This window comes from Pseudonaja textilis, chromosome 5 (genome assembly GCF_049901715.1).
Source record: "Pseudonaja textilis isolate UNSWEBS1 chromosome 5, rPseTex1.2, whole genome shotgun sequence".
Lineage (NCBI taxonomy): Eukaryota > Metazoa > Chordata > Lepidosauria > Squamata > Elapidae > Pseudonaja > Pseudonaja textilis.
In genome coordinates, this window is record NC_141994.1 from 7,398,077 (window position 1) to 7,417,788 (window position 19,712).

At 38.0% G+C, this 19,712-nt stretch overlaps 1 protein-coding gene across 18 annotated transcripts in view; it reads right to left on the reverse strand.

Moving 5' to 3' along the window:
• Window positions 1–3,570: 3,570 nt before the first annotated feature.
• Window positions 3,571–19,712, reverse strand: part of CADPS2 (calcium dependent secretion activator 2) — a 334,568-nt gene continuing 318,426 nt past the window's right edge. For 14 of the 18 annotated variants that reach the window (XM_087934097.1, XM_087934094.1, XM_087934093.1 and 11 more), the window contains 2 exons: window positions 6,113–6,217; window positions 3,571–4,315 (listed from right to left, as the gene is read on the reverse strand). In XM_087934097.1, coding sequence (XP_087790223.1) covers window positions 4,145–4,315; window positions 6,113–6,217 — 276 coding nt within the window. In that variant the 3' untranslated portion in view covers window positions 3,571–4,144. The remainder of the gene's footprint in view (window positions 4,316–6,112; window positions 6,218–19,712) is intronic. The other 4 variants (XM_087934092.1, XM_087934089.1, XM_087934081.1 and 1 more) reach the window with 1 other exon arrangement.

Below are 19,712 nucleotides of genomic sequence, written 5' to 3' on the forward strand. Positions count from 1 at the left end.
TTGAGTCATTTATAAAAATAATAGAGGCAGGATAAACATCTAATAAAATACTGAAGTAGGATGAGGAACTATGAGAAAATCATGTGCGTATCCCTCTGCCATTCCTTCCCGCTTTATAAATGTAAATGGACAGCAAAGGGCTGCCTATTGTGTGACAGTTGCACTATCTTTGCTAGGGGGTCTCTACCCTCAGGCGTTTGTAAAGTGAAGTATCAAGAGCTTTCTTGTCCAAATTCAAAAATCCCTCCTAGAGCACAGGGGTTGCTCATGCTCCGAATTGTGCCCCCTCGGGAGTTGTGCTTGGCCACTAGACTTTCCACTTTTGGATGATGAATCGCGACCACCCACTTTAGCCCACCTTGTCAGTTGGACTTGGATAATAAAATAATTCTTATATATTTTATTCCTTACTGCTGCCATATGTGTGCCATTGGTAGCAGAGGTAATATAATAAAGCAGTCGACTATCTGGGGAAATACATTTCAATTCTGCATAGAAGGTGGTTGAGATTGACTCTAGAAATGTGGCACCAAAGTAGTTCAGTGGTTTTGACTTCCTTGAGTAGAAATTCTCCCCTTGTTGCAAAACGGCGATGTTGACAGTATCTTGAAGCTTACCTTGGATGTAGAGGCAGAGCCTTTCTCATAGTTTAAAGCAAGGATGTCCAACCTTAGCAATATGAAGACTTCAACCCCCAGAATTCTTCAGCCAGCATGGCTGGCTGGAGAATTCTGGGAGTTGAATCCACAAGATTTAATGTTAAAGCTATAAGGAAATATGAACTTTAAAAAATAATTATTGGTTGAAAAGTAAAATACTTTTTTGCAGATGAAAATGGCAACTTGGAACTCCTTGTAAAAATACATTTGAAATCTTTAGATCCATTATCTCAGGGGTGTCAAACTGGTGGCCTGTGGGCCAGATGCGTCAAGCACAGGCCACGCCCACCTCATCTCCACAAAGGGGAAAAACAGCACAATCTGTCACATGACAGCAACATGACGCCATGAGTTTGATACCCATGCATTAGCTGATTAGGATAGAGTCAGTTTGGTTTATTATTATTATTTATTATTATTTATTAGATTTTTTTTGCCGCTATTCGCCATGGCGTTTAGGGCTTAAGGCATTAGGTGAGAAACCAGGAGACTGAATTCTAGTCACTCCCTTCGCCATGAAAGCGAGTGACATTGGACCAGTCATTCTCTCAGGCCAACTCACCTCACAGGATGGTTGCTGTGGAGAAAATAGGAGGAAGAAGGACTATTAGGTACTGTATGTTTTCCATCTTGAATTATTTATTTTAAAAAAATAAAGGTAGTTTTAAAAAATCTAAAATAAAATTAAATGGGTAAAAATTCAAACAGTTCTTCCAGCTGGTGTATTACTATCCTGAAGTTGCAAGAAATAAAGTCCACGTAGGTTTTAAGCCTTCTTTGTAAGTGAATGAGGGCAAGATCCGGGCTCAGTCCACTGCATTTGAAATGGCATATGGTTTATTCAAAGTATATTCACAAGCCTCCACAGGGAGGCCACTTCCATTATCCATATGGTGCCTCTCTAGTACAGCACACTAAAGCCTTTTGAGCCTCACACTATTTGAATGAATGCGTAGATTTTTTTAAAAAAAAAATGGAATCAAAAGCAAGAAAGAGGAATTGTAGAGTTGAGTGTCTACATTAATCAAAAGTATGATTTACAAATACACAAAATATAAACATGCTGTCACTATCATGGATGGAAACGTTTCCTGCTGGGATTGAAGCAAACTGCAAATTAATTTAAGCAGTTTATGCATTTGTAACTTAAAAAAACCCCAAGTTGAACATCAGAATTTTAATCAAGTTGCTTAGTGAGATTCTATGGATGTTCTTTTAATGCATCCTCATTAGCTCTTAAAAAAAGCTACCCTACCTGACAGTAACATCTACATTCTGAGCAAAATTTAGGCAAACTAGGATTGTGTCCCTAACTTGTATTCTTCTACCCTGTTGTCAACATACAGATGCAAGCTGATTTGGAGCCTCTGAAGACAGCAAAAAGAATCATGAGATCGACACGACTATTTCTTAGAGCAGATTTCACCCCCCAGCCCCGTTTTTAGTGGGGATGTCTGAGAACAGTAAACTGTATTTCAGAAGAAAGCGTGGAGATAGAAAAACTAAACTGAGGTAAAGAGATGCTTGTGCAAACGGTATGTCTGCACAGAATATTTCTTGGGCTCCCATCCGCTTCCTAAATAGTTGTATTTTAATTTCTCTGGGGAATGAGTGCCACTTTTACAAGGAGCCAGGCCCTGTTGGAGGGCATCTTGTTTGCCCGCTTAAAAACAAAACAAAATGAAACCAGCTCGGAAGCTTGCTACTTTTCAATTCTTCGGTCCTTTGTCCTTACACAACAGCCGCGAAGTTGCATGGCCTGCATTTGCAAAGAACGGTTGGTATAAGCAACCAAGATTCTGAATTGTTCCAGGAATTCATTGGAGTAAAACACTTCACTACTAAATTAAGGGTCAATGGGAACATAAGTGATGTTCCCTCCTTCCCAAATAGCCTTTCTTTGAGCACCAGTGTTCCTGATGTCTTTGGAGAATTCAAATTGTCAGTGGGGAAAAATGCATGTTTGATTTGAAGATGTACGTATGTATACACCCACACACCCACACACCACATATATTCTGTTTGGAAAATATTTTTCTATTCTTATAAATGAATATGTGTTTTCTTATAGACTGTTCTTTATATAAAGCAGCTAATCACACGCCAGTGTAAAATTTTGATTTTACATGCAACAATCACTTAATTTCAGAGCTTTATATATGGGCTAGATACAGAGAAAGTTCTTATTGCTTGCATGTTTCCACAGAGACAAAGACAAACTTCCTGGCACCCCACAAGATGGTTGGCACCCCAACAATATTTTTTTTTCCCACGGTGCAAAAGAAGCAAAGATTTGAAGAAGCAACACTTGAAATTTTGTTTTCTGTGTAATACTTTCCCAGAAGTCCTTTAAATTCTCCTGCCCTTATATCAGTGGTAGTATTCAGCTGGTTCGCACGGCATCGGGCGAACCAGTAGCATGGATTTGATGTGGGTCGCTGAACCGGAAGTAAGTCCTGGCTGGCCACGCCCTGACCCGGTCACCCAGTCACCACTGGCTCACTTGCCCTGCCCACCCAATGCTCCATCACCCCACCCGCCTGATGCTCTCCCCTTAAGGTATTTCTTTTTTTCCCCTCCCGACAATCAGCTGTTCATCAGCTGTGCCAGGATTCTCCTTGCTGAGGCCCAGGAAACCCCCCCAAAATGGAGGGAGAGGCTCAATTCCCCCATCTCCATTTTTTGTCTTCCTGAGCCCAAGAGGAACCTTCTGGGAGCAAAGGCTCCTCTGAAGTCCAGAAGCCCCCCAAATGGGTGGGTGGCTGCAAAAAAAAAAAAGCCACGCCCACCCAGTCACACGGCCACAACCACCTAACCACGCCCACCAAGCCACGCCCACAGAACCGGTAGTAAAAAAAAAAAAATTGAATCCCACCACTGCCTTCTATGCAGCCCAATCAAAACGCTAAGATACAAGAGTAAGATTTTTTTTAATGTTTCACCTGATAATGAAAGAGCAAAAATACAACTTCCTCGGAAAGCAAAACCACAGCAGCGTCAAACCAGAGAAAATACGGGTGGGGCTTCACTCTTTCTGAAGTATTGCCGCAGTATTATTGGCTGTGGACAATAAAATGGAGGCATTTCTAAGAACGGCTGCCGAGCGAGCAGGTTGGGTGGTGCCTGCAGTTTGCATTCTGCACAGGGGCGTACTGCACTGAAGGTATGGCAAGAGACTCCAACAATAACAAACAAAAGGCAATGAATCACAAGGGGAGCTCTGACTCCTTACTGGCATTCTCACAGTTACAAAAGCAAAGCCACATGGCAAAAGATGCAAAATCTACGGATGTCAGAATGTCCTTGGCATGAGCGCTGCTCCTCACCATCTCCCTTCTTGTGTTATTATTTTTTTCAGAAGTCCCTTTTTCTCTTTCCTTCCAATGGGAGGAGCTCACATGGTAGACACCAGGGCGTTAAGGCAAAACATACATTCAAACATGAGGACAAGTGATGGGACAGATACTTGGGAGAGACACCAAACGTCAGCCTTCTTCTTCATCGCTGTCTTTCATGGTGATGCCTTGCAGTCCACTGCCATCAGATACCGAAATGGTGGCTTCTTCTACTGTGAGACGGCTATGAACTGTGTTGTAAGTTTTACTGTTTAGGGTTCCTTCCAGCACACCCTGTAACCGAAAGTCTCGATAGGTTTTCTGTAGCAAAACAAAAACAAAACTCGAAATTAAGAACCATCGTTATATCAGATACACCCCATTGACTTAAGTTCTACTGGCAGAAGGAAAAAAGGAAAGGCATGAGTTCGTTGATAAAAAATGTCACATTATAGGCTGCGTCTGTTAATAAAGTGTTACATGCAGCAAAAGAAAAGCGTATGGAAGTGGCGGGCTAGTTTTTTTTTTAATAAAAGTTTTAAAGTATATATTGTTACAATAAGTGTTTTAGAAAGGTTTTAGTTTTCTTATTACAGCGTTTGAGTCCTGGATATTTTCATGTTCGTTAAGATACTTGCTGGGCTGCTTATTTTGTATGCAGGATTTTTTTTTTTCCTGACCACCCCAACTTGATTAATGTAGTTCTGTAAAGTTTCTGTGACATCACAAGCCACTTCAGGACAAAAGAGTTATGGCAAGTGGATCCACAGCTCCTGCCTGTAGCACAATACTTAGGCATTTCAAAGCCAGCACAAATTCCCCAGCATAGTCCTAGAAGTTCAGGCCCTGAACTGAAAGGCGAGTTCGGTTTGAGGAACTCGGGATGAATTCTTTAGCTGATCAAGCTGATCACGGGCTTATGGTTAAGCTGTTTCCATCATTTCTATAGAACATCTGTACACATCAAATCAAATTGAATAAAAGCTTAGTATAAGGTAATGCAAGACTTTCCTACTTGTTTTAAATTCCCTTGCACACCTCTATTCCCATATAAGTGCAGACAGGAACTACAGGTGGAAGTGTTTTGCCATTCATGTTATCTTGAAACTGGGATCTTCTCACTATTAGCCTCCATTCATGCTAGGTGCCATTATCACTTAAATGTGTAGCTCAATAAATGCTGATGACCGTATAGTTACATCATTCATCCAGTGGCTTCTGATGGGATTTTCTGTGCTGCAGTATTTTAGCTTGGGGCAGGGGCAAGGCTGGTTCCTCAAAAGACTTTTTGCTGGTTGGCTAAGAATAATTGGAGACTTGGTTTACATTACAGTACAGTCTTTGATTTATGACTGTAATCGAGCCTGTCGTTAACGTTGCAAGCCATGATGGTCACTAAGCGGGTCATCATAGGGTCAAGGCTGATTTTATGACTTTTGCGGTGGTCATAACGTGAATGCAGTGGTTGTAAAATGACCATAGTGATCATTAAGCAACCCTGTTGCTCTCTATGGGGCAGCTTTTTCTGGAGACCAGAAGTAAATGCCTCTTTCTTGAAAAGACATTGACAGCTGCAAATGGCTGTAAATGCAGCCCAGTTGCTGAGCACCTAAAATGCAGCCATGGGACCATAAGGAGGAAAGCTGTCAGAACTTCAAACCCAGGTAATAAGTAGCTTTTGTAGATTCTGCTACAGCTTCAAATCGGGGGTGTCAAACTCAAGGCCTGCCGATCTGCTAAAATTTGGCCCATGGGGCCGGTCTGGAAATGGCCTGCAGTGCCTCTGGCAGCCAAAACAGTCCCCCCCCCCCGCCGCCCTCGATGCTCCATTTTGGCCCACAGGGTGGTGCTGCAGGTGGCATTCATCCTATCGCCTCCCCTCGGTTGGCACGCAGAGAAGTACAGTGCTGATCTGGCCCTTGAAGAATCCAGTTTCACAATGGTTTCAGATGGTTGCTAAGCAACCCCGTCCTAAGTTGAGGACTACCTGTTCCAGAAATACCGCCAAAAAGTCTTTCCTGTCAAGGTATGAAAAGTTGATGATAATAAGAGGGATAATTGGTTGCTGTTGCTTCCGTTTCCAACGAGGCCGTGCAATCACATTCTATTCATATTTACCTTTACGATCTTGATGAGAGTCTTCAGCTGGTAGATATGAAGCTGGAGATCTAATCGGTCAGCCAGCCACACACATATGACTTTCATGGAGCTGCTGTACCACTGCTGCAAAAAAGGAGAAGGGAAAAAAAAAAATCCCGTCTAATTTTACAGAATTGACCATCAGAGATAAATGGGGCACTTAGAAATAGCTTCAAATCAGCACTTGAATTCAATAATGCCTTAATTTCTGTTAATAAAATAGCAAGTGTAATAAAATAGCAAATCGGTTAACTGGACCTCAGTTTGATCTTGATATGCATTAGCAAAAACCGTTCAGAGTTGCATCCCATTTATGTGCAAGTGTTTTTTTTTTTTTATCTTTTGCCTCCTGTAAATAGAAAATAATAATAGCAAGTGAATTATAATATTCGAGTCAAACAAAAAGACTCAAGGCGGTGTATAGAATTGGAAACATAATACAGATACAAGCTAAGTACTAAAATATTGGGTCATTTGGGAAATATAAAAATAAAATAAAATCCAATCACCCATCATCACTGAAGCAGAATTACAAAGTGTCCTAGCCTCTGGTGTGTTTGAAAAGCTACGTTTTTTTTAAATAAATATTTTTTTTTATTGTTTCGTATCACAAATTCCATTTCTATAATGAACAGTGTGTTTTCTAGGTGTCCAAAGTGTTAAAATACAAACATCATCACAAGCTTTTCTAGAGAACAGAAGGGTTAGGGCTGGATGGATCTGGAATGGGATGGGGAATGATATCAGACAGAATCAAATGCACATCCCCCTGAAATAGCTATTGAAACAGTTGGTGGAGGGAGATATAGGGGGGAAGTAAGCTCTGCAAATTTAATTAGAGAAAGGAAATCCTCTCATATTCCCACTCTCTTTATAACTATGCCCATCAACATTTTTTCCCCAGTTTACGACCTGAATAAGGGAAAATTGTTTCACCAGGTTTACGGCGTTTTGACGTATATGAGGCTAAATCTTGTCCAGGAGAAAATCTGAGCTTATGTTTATGAGCTTTTATAAGCCATCAAAAGACACATTTTAAGGATAATTAATAACTGGGGAAAGTTAGTATTAAATATGAGGTCTTATAATACAGGGGTCTCCAACCTTGGCAACTTTAAGCCTGGAGGACTTCAACTCCCAGAATTCCCCAGCCAGCTTTGCCACTGAATGGACCTCTTCTTTGCTGGCTGGGGAATTCTGGGAGTTGAAGTCCTCCAGGCTTAAAGTTGCCAAGGTTGGAGACCCCTGTTATAATAGATACCACAGATGACAAACCATTCGACAGGATGTCCCTACCTAGCTGAAGTTGCTACCTAGCTGAAGTTACTACTTTGAGACTTAGGAAAGGCTGCACGATTCCAGGTGAAGAGATTTGGGACCTCCACTGAGAGCAAAGGGAGTTTTACTTATGTCATCCTTTTTCTTGTCAAGGACTATGTTGCTGTATACTGGATCTGACGTCAGTTCTACCATGACATCTAATAAACCTAGCATGGACCTCTTCTTCCATCACCACCAACTTAGGCCAACAGAAGTATTTGAAGAATTTGAAAGCAGAGTGGATCTATGGGAACCTATAAAGAACCAACACTGGATCTGATGAAAACTGGGAAGTATGGAAATCATTGAATAGATCATGTACGGGTACAAGATCCAGAGACGCTCTGAACAAATGGGGCTATCTGGTTGCTTCTGCTATTTGTGAATTGCGGTGACATGCAGACAACAACACATATATATTATACCTGCCCTTTGTTTCTCGCTCAGTGTACACTTGAGAACCTCATGGCAGCACAATAGAACGCAATTAAAATTGCTAGTTTCTGGGCAAGACCTGTTTAATTTTTACATATTTTAATCTTTTATTTTACATCTTAAATTTTATGTCATATAATATGCCTGATTTTAATTGCGATGCTTCTGATATGAATAAACCATCAAACCTCTAAGTTCTCTTTGCTTTTCAGGTATTTGCATCAGTTTTAAACCTTAATATTAGTCATGTATTATGTGGCTTCCCATACGATTAATACAACCAATGCAGAATGTGATATTTCACAAGTCTTAGTCATTTTTATTGTTTCGATAGGTTTAGCTGAAGAACTGTATAACTATGAGAAAATAAAATTGCATGAAAAACCGCACTATATATTTGGATAAGAAGCAGCTGCAATGGGTGTGATCAAGCAATTAGATTATATGCAAAATAAGAATTCTTTTGTAGTTCATTTGCTTCTGATGTTACCATTAGAATAAAAATATGCTTAAATAGCTTTTAAAAGGATAATAACCTCTTAAAATATATTTCTGAAATCTTATTCGTGTGTGTGCGTGTGTACGCGCACACACACACACACACAAAATAAAGTAATTCTGAATTTTAACCCATGGCTAACAGGTGGCATTCAATGAATCCTGTCAGGCACATTAACATGAGTATCATGTAGCTTAACAGATGGCATCTAAGTCAATTCACTTGTGGTGATAAATTCACACTCACCTGATAAATCTCTTAATTGCCATTTGTTCTTTTGTATCTGTTCATTGTTACATGCAATATGATAGGTCCAATCTGTTCTCTTATCAACCAGACTTTTAGGCAAATTAACCTCAGAGATACCCACGTGATTTGGTGCTGAGTATGGAAAGACCCTCCGTAGAGGAGGGGGGAGCTCACCAGTTATGCAAAGGAGATTGGGCATCAGACAATTAGTTAAGAGCCAAAGTGGTGCTTCTAGCACAAATGAGCAAACCGCAGTTACTGTGACAAGTGCTTCAATTTGTAATTCTATGAAAGGAAATTAATAGGGTTGCATGAAGAGACCAGAACCCCAACCACATAAATGCACATGAAAAGGTGGGGCCAAGCTTCTCTCCTATCCAAATATGCCAGACACCAAAAATATGGAGAAGGGAACTGGCAGCCTTTAATTTAGTCTAGTTGAAATTTACCATTTTCCTTCACCGATGGCTACTTCCATGGCTACTTATAATGAGATGCAAAGTGAAAGGTTTTAATTGTAAATAATCAGCACACCACTTCAGTATTAATCATGCATTATTGGAGAATGTTTTTCTGCAGCACTTTACATCTCTCACTTACTTATTAATATAAAATAGTTGCCTTTGCAACAGCAAAACCAAACTGTCTCTCCCCACTAACAAAATTTCCCCAGAATTGCCAGCAAATATGCATTCGCATATTAGAATTATAGCATTTGCATATTTTTATATTACATTCAGAATAAGTAGCGTTCAACTTATTTTTGAACATTTTTCCAAACTAACATATAACTGAACTAAGAAAGACACAATAAATGGGATGTGCAGCTTGGTTTAAAGGTAATACAACGAAAGCAATGGACAAAACAATTAACGGTATAGGACGAATACTGTGTTCCCACAACAAATCCACAAATTTTGATGCAATTTAGTATATGAAAGATCGTTACAAAATAGATGGCTTCACGCTTCTCATAATTCTAGTGAACCAGTGGACTCACGTCTCTTAATAATGCTAGCTTGCAGAGAACAATATTTACTGGAATAATTGCCGTTCAAATTAAAGAGATGAAGAAAGACGAAACTCTGAATGAAATGTACAAGCCCTTTGCTTCCCTCCTCCCTAATTTTAGCCAAATCATCCCCTTCTAAGACCTCTAAAATCACAATAGTTAAGTGGGGTTGACACAAAAAAGAGAAGGGCACTGGCTTCTCACAGCAACACGAACAAAGCAATTTCTTCATTAGGTCGAAGAGATGTTGACAGGCAGCAGGCAATCTTTTGGTGTTTTTTTTTAAAGGAAAACTCTTTTAATATTAGCGCATTCTATTTGCTTAGACATCAAACTTCCCCAAATTACCCTCCAGGCATGGAAAAGCCTTTTGAATACATGTTTTCAGCCTCCATCCCCTATACCAGAATCACATTCTTTTGAGCCTGATGGGGGAAAAAATTGAAAAAAAAGCATTATAATGCCCCCTGATGTCAAGCCTGTAGCATTATTTTTGGACACCGTGGTTGACATAAAATAAAACAGAATGTGTATCTTCTGTGTATTTTTTCACACTGGCGCATGACAGCAGCCAACCGTTTAAAAATAAAATGGGTTCTACCCCTCCTCTTGCTTGGGTAGCCAGCTCCTGTAAGGGCATGTATTACTCACTTCATTTTCCCTTGAAATATCTCTTTTGAAGTTCTTCTTTTTTTTTTTTCCAGAGAGGAAAAAGGAAAGGCTAGGGTTGACTCTGCAAGACCCCTGTATTTATTCACACTTATTGTGCATGACTGTAGACTGGTAAATCATATTAACAGCCCGTCTCCCCATCAAGCTGCTACTTGCTTTTCAGCCCTGCGAAGGTTCAACAAATCAACAGGAGCGCGGAAAACAGTGCATCAGTCTAATCTAGTGTTTAAGGTGAAGTTTTCAAACCCAATCTAAGAAGATCTTTAGAGCAAGTAACAAGCTGAAGGACTCAGAAGGTGGTATTGACAATGAAAGAGTGTTGAAATATTGAGAAGCGCAGCACTTGTGCATTTTTAATAACAAGAGGGTCAACAAGGACACAGCCCCCTCCGTGCCAATAGTTGCCACCGCCTATGGAAATTGCCACGCCAGAGCCATAAACGCTTTCAGTTCATCAACTGTCTTAAACATCCTACACCTCCTCTGTGGACCTTTAGTCTTGAATTAACAAACCAAAGCAATGAAAGAGGGTGCAGGCTGAATGGCTGGCATTGATCCCCAACTGTGTTTAGCACTGCTACAAGCCCTGAAAAACTCTCTCTATTGTCAATAGAAATTGACAAACCCTCCTCTCCTAAATAGTACAGCTGAGCCAGGCTGGATCCATGCAGCTGTAAAGGGCTCCACTCTCAGCGTCCGGGAACTCTAACAATAGAGCAAGCATGAGCTCTTTGTCAGCTGCAGACTCGGCAATTTTCTAACAAGGATTAAAGTTGCTTTGCAGCAGTGTTAGTGAAAAGAGATTTAGCAACATACCGAGCTTTCTTCGGCAAGTTAAAGAGAAGTAGTTAAGGAATTTCATTATTCGTTTGACTATTGGAAAATACAAAACAAATATGTTCAATATTCACAATCCTTATCTCCCTCTTTTCTCTCAATTCTTTCTAATGTTTTGAGAGCAATTAATTAGATGTAATAACTTGTCTCTTGAAATCATGCACTCCGGATTTCTCCTTCTCCCTCTCTCTTCTTTATTTCTTTTCTATTTTTTTTTTTTTTTGTAAAAGATGCAGCTGTTTGCTACCTGGAATGAAAATTCTACATGTAGTAATACACAAAGCGGCAGTCCATTCAGCTCCGATATTTCTATTTCTGAATCACTGGACCACATACAGTTTTTCTTTAGGTTGGTTCTTCTGGCAACCCCCACTGACAGAATGTGTTTTTTGATGAAGTGGAGGCAAGAAATGGTAGCTTTGTTTAAGACGGCTCAGCACTTTTGTCCTACATCAGTGCACAAAGTGGCAATGGTGAAATTAACAGAGGAACCAACAGTAGCAGCCAATTTAGCAAAGGCTACATATTTCTCTAACATACCTGCCGATTAAAATAGACAATGCTTAAATACTACGTTGATAAATACAAGGCTTTGCCTATTTTTAGCACTCATCCCTGGACAAAAATGTAGCACTGATCAGAAATTAAAAACACATTTTAAACATTCTTTATAACAAGGTTATTTTATCCAGGGTAGATAGGAAAGAAAACTAAAATAGTATTTAAGCAGACAAAGCTAGAATCATTCAGCGAAAAAATAAAAAACTGTATTTAGTGCACAATCTGTATTTAGAGAATTTGATATTATATATGATATCTGAAAAAAAACAACCCAGCCATCTGCACATTATAGAATATTTTTAATAAGCTTCTATTTATACATCTCTTCTCCCAGTATATTGTCAGCAATCATGCTGGATGGAGAATGTGACTGATCAAAATAATTACATGGAAACATCTCATAACATACATAAATCTCATCATCACTTACCAATTATGTTTCTTTCATATATTTATGTGCTTTGCAAAATTGTTTTCAAACAGAAGCATCATGGATGCATAAAAATGTTTCCAAATCTGACTTGAAATGAAAAGAAAATATAATTTGAAAGATTATCCCAGAATACTTCAGGTACTTAAATATTTATATTTATGATAAACATTATGGGCCACTATGATGAGTCTGTTAATCGTATTCAAGCATAAAATATCACAGCAAATGACTCTATATTTATTTGACTGTTCTTCATTATCCATGTGGTTCAAAATTAACATCCTATTAAGCCCCTTGACTTTTCTCTTAAATTTTGACTTTTATCATTGAAACTGCCTATTAACTGAATGCAATCTTCTATTATGGCAAATTCACCCCACTAATTATCACAGATTGGCTAATTTATAGTTTCCGAATCTCTATCAAAGAACTTGGAATGAATATCAGCTAAAAGCAATTCTGCTTGTGTTAGTGTGCACTGCTAGATTACATCTGTAAAGCTCTGCATTCGTGTCAGAATTAATTTTACACAATTATTCTGTTTGTTCGTAATTACATTACATTAGTATCAGGACAGGAGCACTGTTGTTGTGTGTGTGTGGATGGGACAGCTGATTTCCACCCAGAATAACAACTTCTAAAGCATGTGAAGTTTTAAATCACAGTTATGAAATCCACATGCTTCATTCTGGATTTTCAAGGCAGATGGCTAACATGTTGGAGAAAGAAAACCAGATGGAGAGGAATGTCTTGTGCATTTGTTCATGTTCCTGACCTTTCCAACCCCCCCAAAAAAAAAGTTATTATGGTTTCTGCCAATAGCAATACTCCATAGCCTCAGAAATAAAGGAAATGATGGGGATAGGATTTATCCCTCAGCAGCTATAGTGGGGGCAAAAAAGATTTTGCCTTGAAGCCCCTCTATGGTGACAAATCTTTTCAGGATAGTTGCTTGGAGCCCATTGGTTAGAAAGTCCATTTCCAAATTATCTCCTTCTGCTTCACAATGAGAACATTTTAGTGGTCATCTGCCATTTGAAGTGCATGCTGTTTATTAAACGTACATTCAATAGACTATAAAATTCAGGAGTTCTGGTATGGGTGGGTGGGTATAGTGTATACACACACACCCCGAACTCCTGAATTTTAAAGTCTATTGAGTGTGTGTATGTGTGTGTGTGTGTGTGTGTGTGTGTGTGTGTGTAACTTCAGCATTAGATTTTCCTAAGTATTCAGGGCAATGGTCTTGAATATGAAGGCTGTGATGCTCATGTAAAAATGTGTGCACTGGAGTTGGCATATGCCAAAGTTCTTTAATGAGAGTTCTAATTTCTAACACATTGTTTTGCACATCTCCTTTACTCAACAATTTATTTTCCAATCTAATCTTTTACTATTGTTTTATTTCAAACAAGGATCTTACTGGAGAAATTTACTTGAATTAGCAGATAGCAAGGAAGAAGGCAGTGCTATTTTAAAAATCAGAAATATATCTAAAGCAGCAAAAGTAGCTCTGAATTTGGGACCTGATTCTCAAGCTAGCCCTGCTACCAATAGAGAATCTAGGACCATGCCAAATTGGCAAGGGCATCTGTTTAACCCCTCATGTGCTTCAAAAACAGGATTAGCCTACTCTCGGATCATTTCGTTTTAGCCCTCTTCTTAAATGCTTTTCAACTTTGGTGAAAGGCAAAATAGCAATTACTATAAAAAATAGTTCTTTTTAAAATGATATTGCCTTCCTCTTTTGAGTAGACAGCTCATTCTACCAGCACCAGAGTCCAAAATAGCTATCTTAAAAATATAAAGTCGCTAATATTGATCCTTTAAAGCAAGCTCATGTTTGCATGATCAAATACCACTAAAATATATTAATTTATTCTATGATAAGAAACCCTTCTCCCAACTGCATAATAGGTGGGTATTTGTAAACATATTTCATAATCATTTTCACCCTTGATCAACTGAATCCATTGGAGTTAAGGGAATCATAGACCATCCAAAGGACATTTGCTGTCTTTGTTACTATGAAATTGAAAAAAAAAAGCAGCTCAATAGAATTGTAATAAATTAAGACACATAAGTCATTATTTTTTAAAATAAAAAAGATAGCATGGCATTTTCCTTTAGAAAATTGGACAGGGCAACAACGTATTACTTCCTATAAGCAGCAGTTCCCAATCTTTTCTTTTAAAATTACTACATTCTCACTGAAAAGACGTCATTTAAAGACGTTGGTTGGCAATGCGGCACCTGTAGACATGGCATACATGACTTTTGACATAATGTTTGCAGAGCCCCAATTTAAAGGGTCATAAGAATACATTGTATGTCTCAAATAAAGAATGCTAAACCCTTGCAACATTTGATGAATTCGTGAAATTTGGGGTATTTCAAAAAAGCATCTATTATAGTGCCTGTACCACAGACTACTACTGCTACTCTTTTGGAAGTCACTGGTCTAGGATACAAAGTTGTAGGAAGATGTGAGTTAGCTTTCCAAATTTTCTGATTATACCTCCCAAGCAGCTTGAGACGACACAAGCAGTGGAATGAGCGTCGAACATTGGAACTGTAAGTCAGGACTACGATGCTTCTATTTCTCAAAAGTGTGGCCAAGCTTTTGGCCATAATCAGCAGTTGGTCATTTAATTTCACTCCGAAGAAATGAAGTTGAATTGTTTTAGATGTCTTAATAGATTCTTAATGTAACAAATGTTAAATATTTGGTTCATATATTCAATAAGCTTTGACGATGCTTCAGGGGAGAGCTCCTTTTATTTGGTCTGTGATTTCAGAGCAAAATTATTGGCCACGAACAGTGCAAATTTTTAAAAAAGCTATCTTAACACATGCAGAGTTCATAGTAAAGGTACTAGCAATGCATAGTTGGCTGCAGAAACTGTGAGCTTCTCCTGCTGATTAAGTGTATATATATTTACAGTACATGAGGAAATCAATAAACCCTCAATGGTGCCTTTGCCTGGCATTTCATGGTGGAAAACATATGACCTAAGACAATCCAAATGGTAGAGAACCTATTGATTTTTCTTTACTACACAGAGGACAGCAGGCCCAGTTAACACTTTCTATCAGATTTACCTAGTTTCAGAGCTGTTGCAGCTGGATGCATCCTATTGATCTCCATAAGGTACTTCTATACTATTTTTAAAAATACCACAGTAAAATGTATATGTAATTATGATTTTCTTTTTATTCTTATCCCTGGAGACAAATGCAGCATTTTCAGTGGATCGGTTTAATTCTAAATTACGACAATATAAGAATGTTTTTCTTTCCTCTTAAACATTCTGGTCAGTGGCTATTTTTTTTTTTTTAAAAGAAGACAATGTGGTTCATTTAAAACTCATTTCTAAAAACGTTTTCCTGTTTTAAAAATTTATTTGTAAAATTAGCTTATTAATAAAGGTATTTGTATACATTCATGTACTGCAAAACCGTAATGTTACAACACTATGTACAAAAATTATTCCATGATTCAAATGCATTTTATAATGCTAAGCAAATGTTATGAAATTTTAAATCTCCAGTCATACAGTACAAGACAAAGCTGTTTGAAAAGAATACCATTAATAATTTTTTGGACATGTAACCATTTCATTGAACAAATTTTCTTTCTCTTTTCTTCAACAGCACACATACTATATTTTAATTTACACAAATACCCCAAATTACTTTTGGGAGGATTCTTGTTCCTCACGTGTAGGAACATTGGAAGAGGTCAAGAAGATGACATGAATATGTTTCTGAAGAAGAAATGGTGGGACTCATTCTAAAGGTGTAACCTGCTGATTGAATTATGAAAGGAATGATTGCTCACTAAGAGAAAAGAGTTATATTTAACTTGATCAACTTGAGTAATATAAAGAGCGCCAAGATATAAAAACACTATAGGTTTTATCTGGATCAGCTAACATGGATCTGAAACCCTAAGGCTAATGTTTCAATCTATATCCTGTTCTGACAGGATAACAAATTAAAAACCATCAAGCCACGACTCTAATTCAGAGGCATGAGAACATTAGTGGTATTAGACTCTTCAAACTATAGTTTAATTCTGAAACCAGGTTCGGGGAGGGGCGAGCATTAGGATAAATGGAGTAGTGTGAATTTTTTTAGCATTGCATATTGAAATCTTAATTCTGAAAAGTAAGCAGGAAACATGCTTTAGGGTAGTAATTTATTAAGCAAGTAAAAATTATTTTTTTCATTAAAAATGAGCTTACTTTTACAGTACAGAACAAACACATGATCAAAAGAGTTTGGAGATACTTTACGAAAATTTGACTTGAATTTTCACAAAGTTTTTAAAAAATAAAGTATTTAATTCTAAAGATATAGTTTAATATATTATTATAACATTATTTTATTTGATATTTATTTTCTTCTCTAAATTGGCAGAGAACAAATACAAAGAAAACCAATTTGTCATTGCTTCATCTTTACAAAGTGCAGTGCAAAATTCCAGAGTTGTTATTTTATATATTAAAGCAGACTCACGTATATAATAAAAGATGGAATATTACGAAGAATTGGAAATGTATTTCATAAGTGACTTACTGACAAAGCAGTCTATTAAGCCTACTGGCTGCCCTTCCTCCGCTTATTTTAGTAATGTGTATGAGGAATTCGCACAGGCCCTAGTGAGAAAATAGGGGGCTGCTCCCAACAGGGTCTGTGAATTGTGCTTTGTGCCTGCACACGCGTACGCATGTGTGTGAGGTTGCTTTCTCCCACAACAGTCTGTTAACATGTTTGAAAATGTACAAGATTTGCTCTTTCATGCTCTGTAGGGAAAACCTGATGCTACAAAGCGTGTTTAAGGAGTCAATTATTTTGCTCCCTTAAATAAAGAATCTCAGGCTGATACTTATATTCTTTTATTGTCTATGGCAGCCTTAAAAAAATTAGGCATAATTAAAGATGAGTTAAAGCTCAGTAGAAACGTGAAGAGTATCAGCAAATCTTAGCACTGCTCAGCTTTTGAATTTCTTTCTTTCTACCTTTCCTTTTTACTTCTCAGTTCTTTTAAATGGTTTTCTATGGCAGGAACGTTTTTCTTAATTAGTCACAGCTAATTAGTGTTCTGGCATAGACAAGTAATGAGAAATGTCAGGGCTACAAGGCTACATCTCCCTAATCCTTTGATAATAATTTAGCCTCCTGGGAGGGCCTCAAGCTGCGGTAAGTAGTAGTTGACAATAAGGCAAAATTAGGTGGGCAGCAGACCATTAGGACGGAAAAATAAAAAGCACTACCAAGTCCTGCTGAGCACCATCAGGCAACTAACTGCATTGCCAGATGAGGTGCCTGTTTAAGCCTGTGTTGTTAATTAGCTGATTCTACCAGACCTGCCACATATGTCCAGGTGCATCAGGAAAAAACCCCAAGAAATCTATTTTTGGGGTTGTGCCAAGTGACAGTTATGTTCCTATCCAGTTTCTGGAAACCTGATAGCAGAAGTCCACATATTTCCTGAAGATTATTTTGATTTATCAAAGAAATAAGCAGCTCAACACGCTACAATGCATTATCTTGTGGAGTTTCTCTGGGAATTAGGTACGCTTCACTCAGATTTCTTAGACCTTCATTCCCATGCAGGTTTTGGATGCGAGAAGAGGACTTTTGAACAGCTTCCCACCCAGTTTTAACTTGCAGGTGTTGTCCTGGCATATAATTGAGATCAAAAGAAGAACGTTTTTGTCAAAGCTCATACCTACAAATGATAATTTAACACAGAAAATGATGATGAACTGAAACTAACTTGACAGACTGTAATCTGAGAATGAGCGATTTTGAACACTGACATTTACATTTGTAGAGAGAAAAAACAACCAACTCTTCAAACCTTCTAGCTAAATGTGAATTGCTTGTAAGACATATTTGAAACTGATCAATAAAAAAGTCAACTGACAGAAGCTATTCTATCATTCAACAAATAGGCATACAAATACCACATTAGATGTTTTCAATAAAAGGATCAAAGCTTTAGCACTGAATATTGAAAATCATTCTGCAGTTCTCCACAGCATGATTAGTAACTTTGGATTGCTTCAGATTTAATAAGATTTTGAAGAAAGGATACTATAGAAAAGTAATACATATTTGAACATTCTTGGCTGAAAATTAATATTGCAGACTCTGTGACATTAAAACAAAGTTCTGAAAAATGAGGTGTACTTTCACTAGGAAGTCTCATGAATAAAGCCTTTAGCTTGAAAACAATATGGAAGGATTTAAATATGATTTTCAAATGTGCAAAAATAGCACAATATATGAATTTGTTGCTTCAATCTAAAAAAAAAAGTAAATATGATTTTTATTTAACTTCCTAGTAATATGTTAAGTCTTTTCCCCCCATTTTCACAGAGTCCAGATCAATTACAAGCAAGTATTTTTTTAATGAGAAGATACTGCATTGGGGGACCGTTTGTCCTATTTTTCAGAAGACTACATGAAAAGGCCTCTAATATGAAAAAACCTTAACAAACAAGAGCAAATGCCTTTGAGTTACCCACCAAGAGTAAACTGAGATGGCAAGCGAGGACATTTGTGCAAAGAGAACTTCACAGCACTTTGTTGCCTTTTTGTAAACCACACTAATGTGCAGAATTGAAGTGTTTTGGGCACTATTCCTACGTGCTTGTATACCCAATCGCTAAGAAATACTCCTTCACCTCATTCCTACTAAGTGTGTACATTATTATTTTCTACCTGGGAGTTACATTTTAAATGAGGACTGAAGGAAGCATATTCTGAGATGCTAATGTACCACTGGAATGGCAGGGGAAACATTTTCAGGATGATATGAGGAATTTTAAAGTGCAGAATGAGGCTTTAAAGCTTCCAAAGGTATTTAGAGGCCACTTTTTAATTCCCTCCAGCCTAAAAGGGAATTTAGTCCAGTTCTGGGAACTTTGGATTGAGTTTTTTTTTTCCCCAACCTTCAAACGTTAGGAAAAAATTGTATTATCCCACATCTTTTTGATTTCTTCCAGGATTGATTGATGGCATTGCACACTACTCTGTGAAAAACCAGTTATTCTTCGAAAGCTAATTGTAGTCCATAGATAACCAGTCCTGAGCTTTTTTTTTTTTTAAGTAGTATTTCTCTTTTTTTCCACAGATTTCAATCTAAATTGCTTCCAGATACTACCTTGTTCGGGGACTTTTAAAAAAATCTACAGAAAACATTGTCTTTAACTTTGAACTCTTCCCTGCCAGAAAAGTTAAGGGAAAAAAACAGCTGGGGGGGGGGGAGCTTGCACAATAGCCTTTGATTGGCACGGCCAGGAGATCACTATCTGGGAGCGCACCTAATGACTGCTTTCACACTTGTGTAACCTCAATGCTAGATCAATGCATTTCTTCTAGGTAGGGATGTTTAATCAGTACTCAAGAGTTGATGATGCAGGAAGGTCAGTGAGAGTTGCCATTCTATGAAAGTCATTCCAAACATTAAACAGTAGGCTGGTGTCATCTAGAAAATCCTTAAGAGTAGAGTGCTGGATTTACAGAACAATTAGCTCCTATTTGCTCC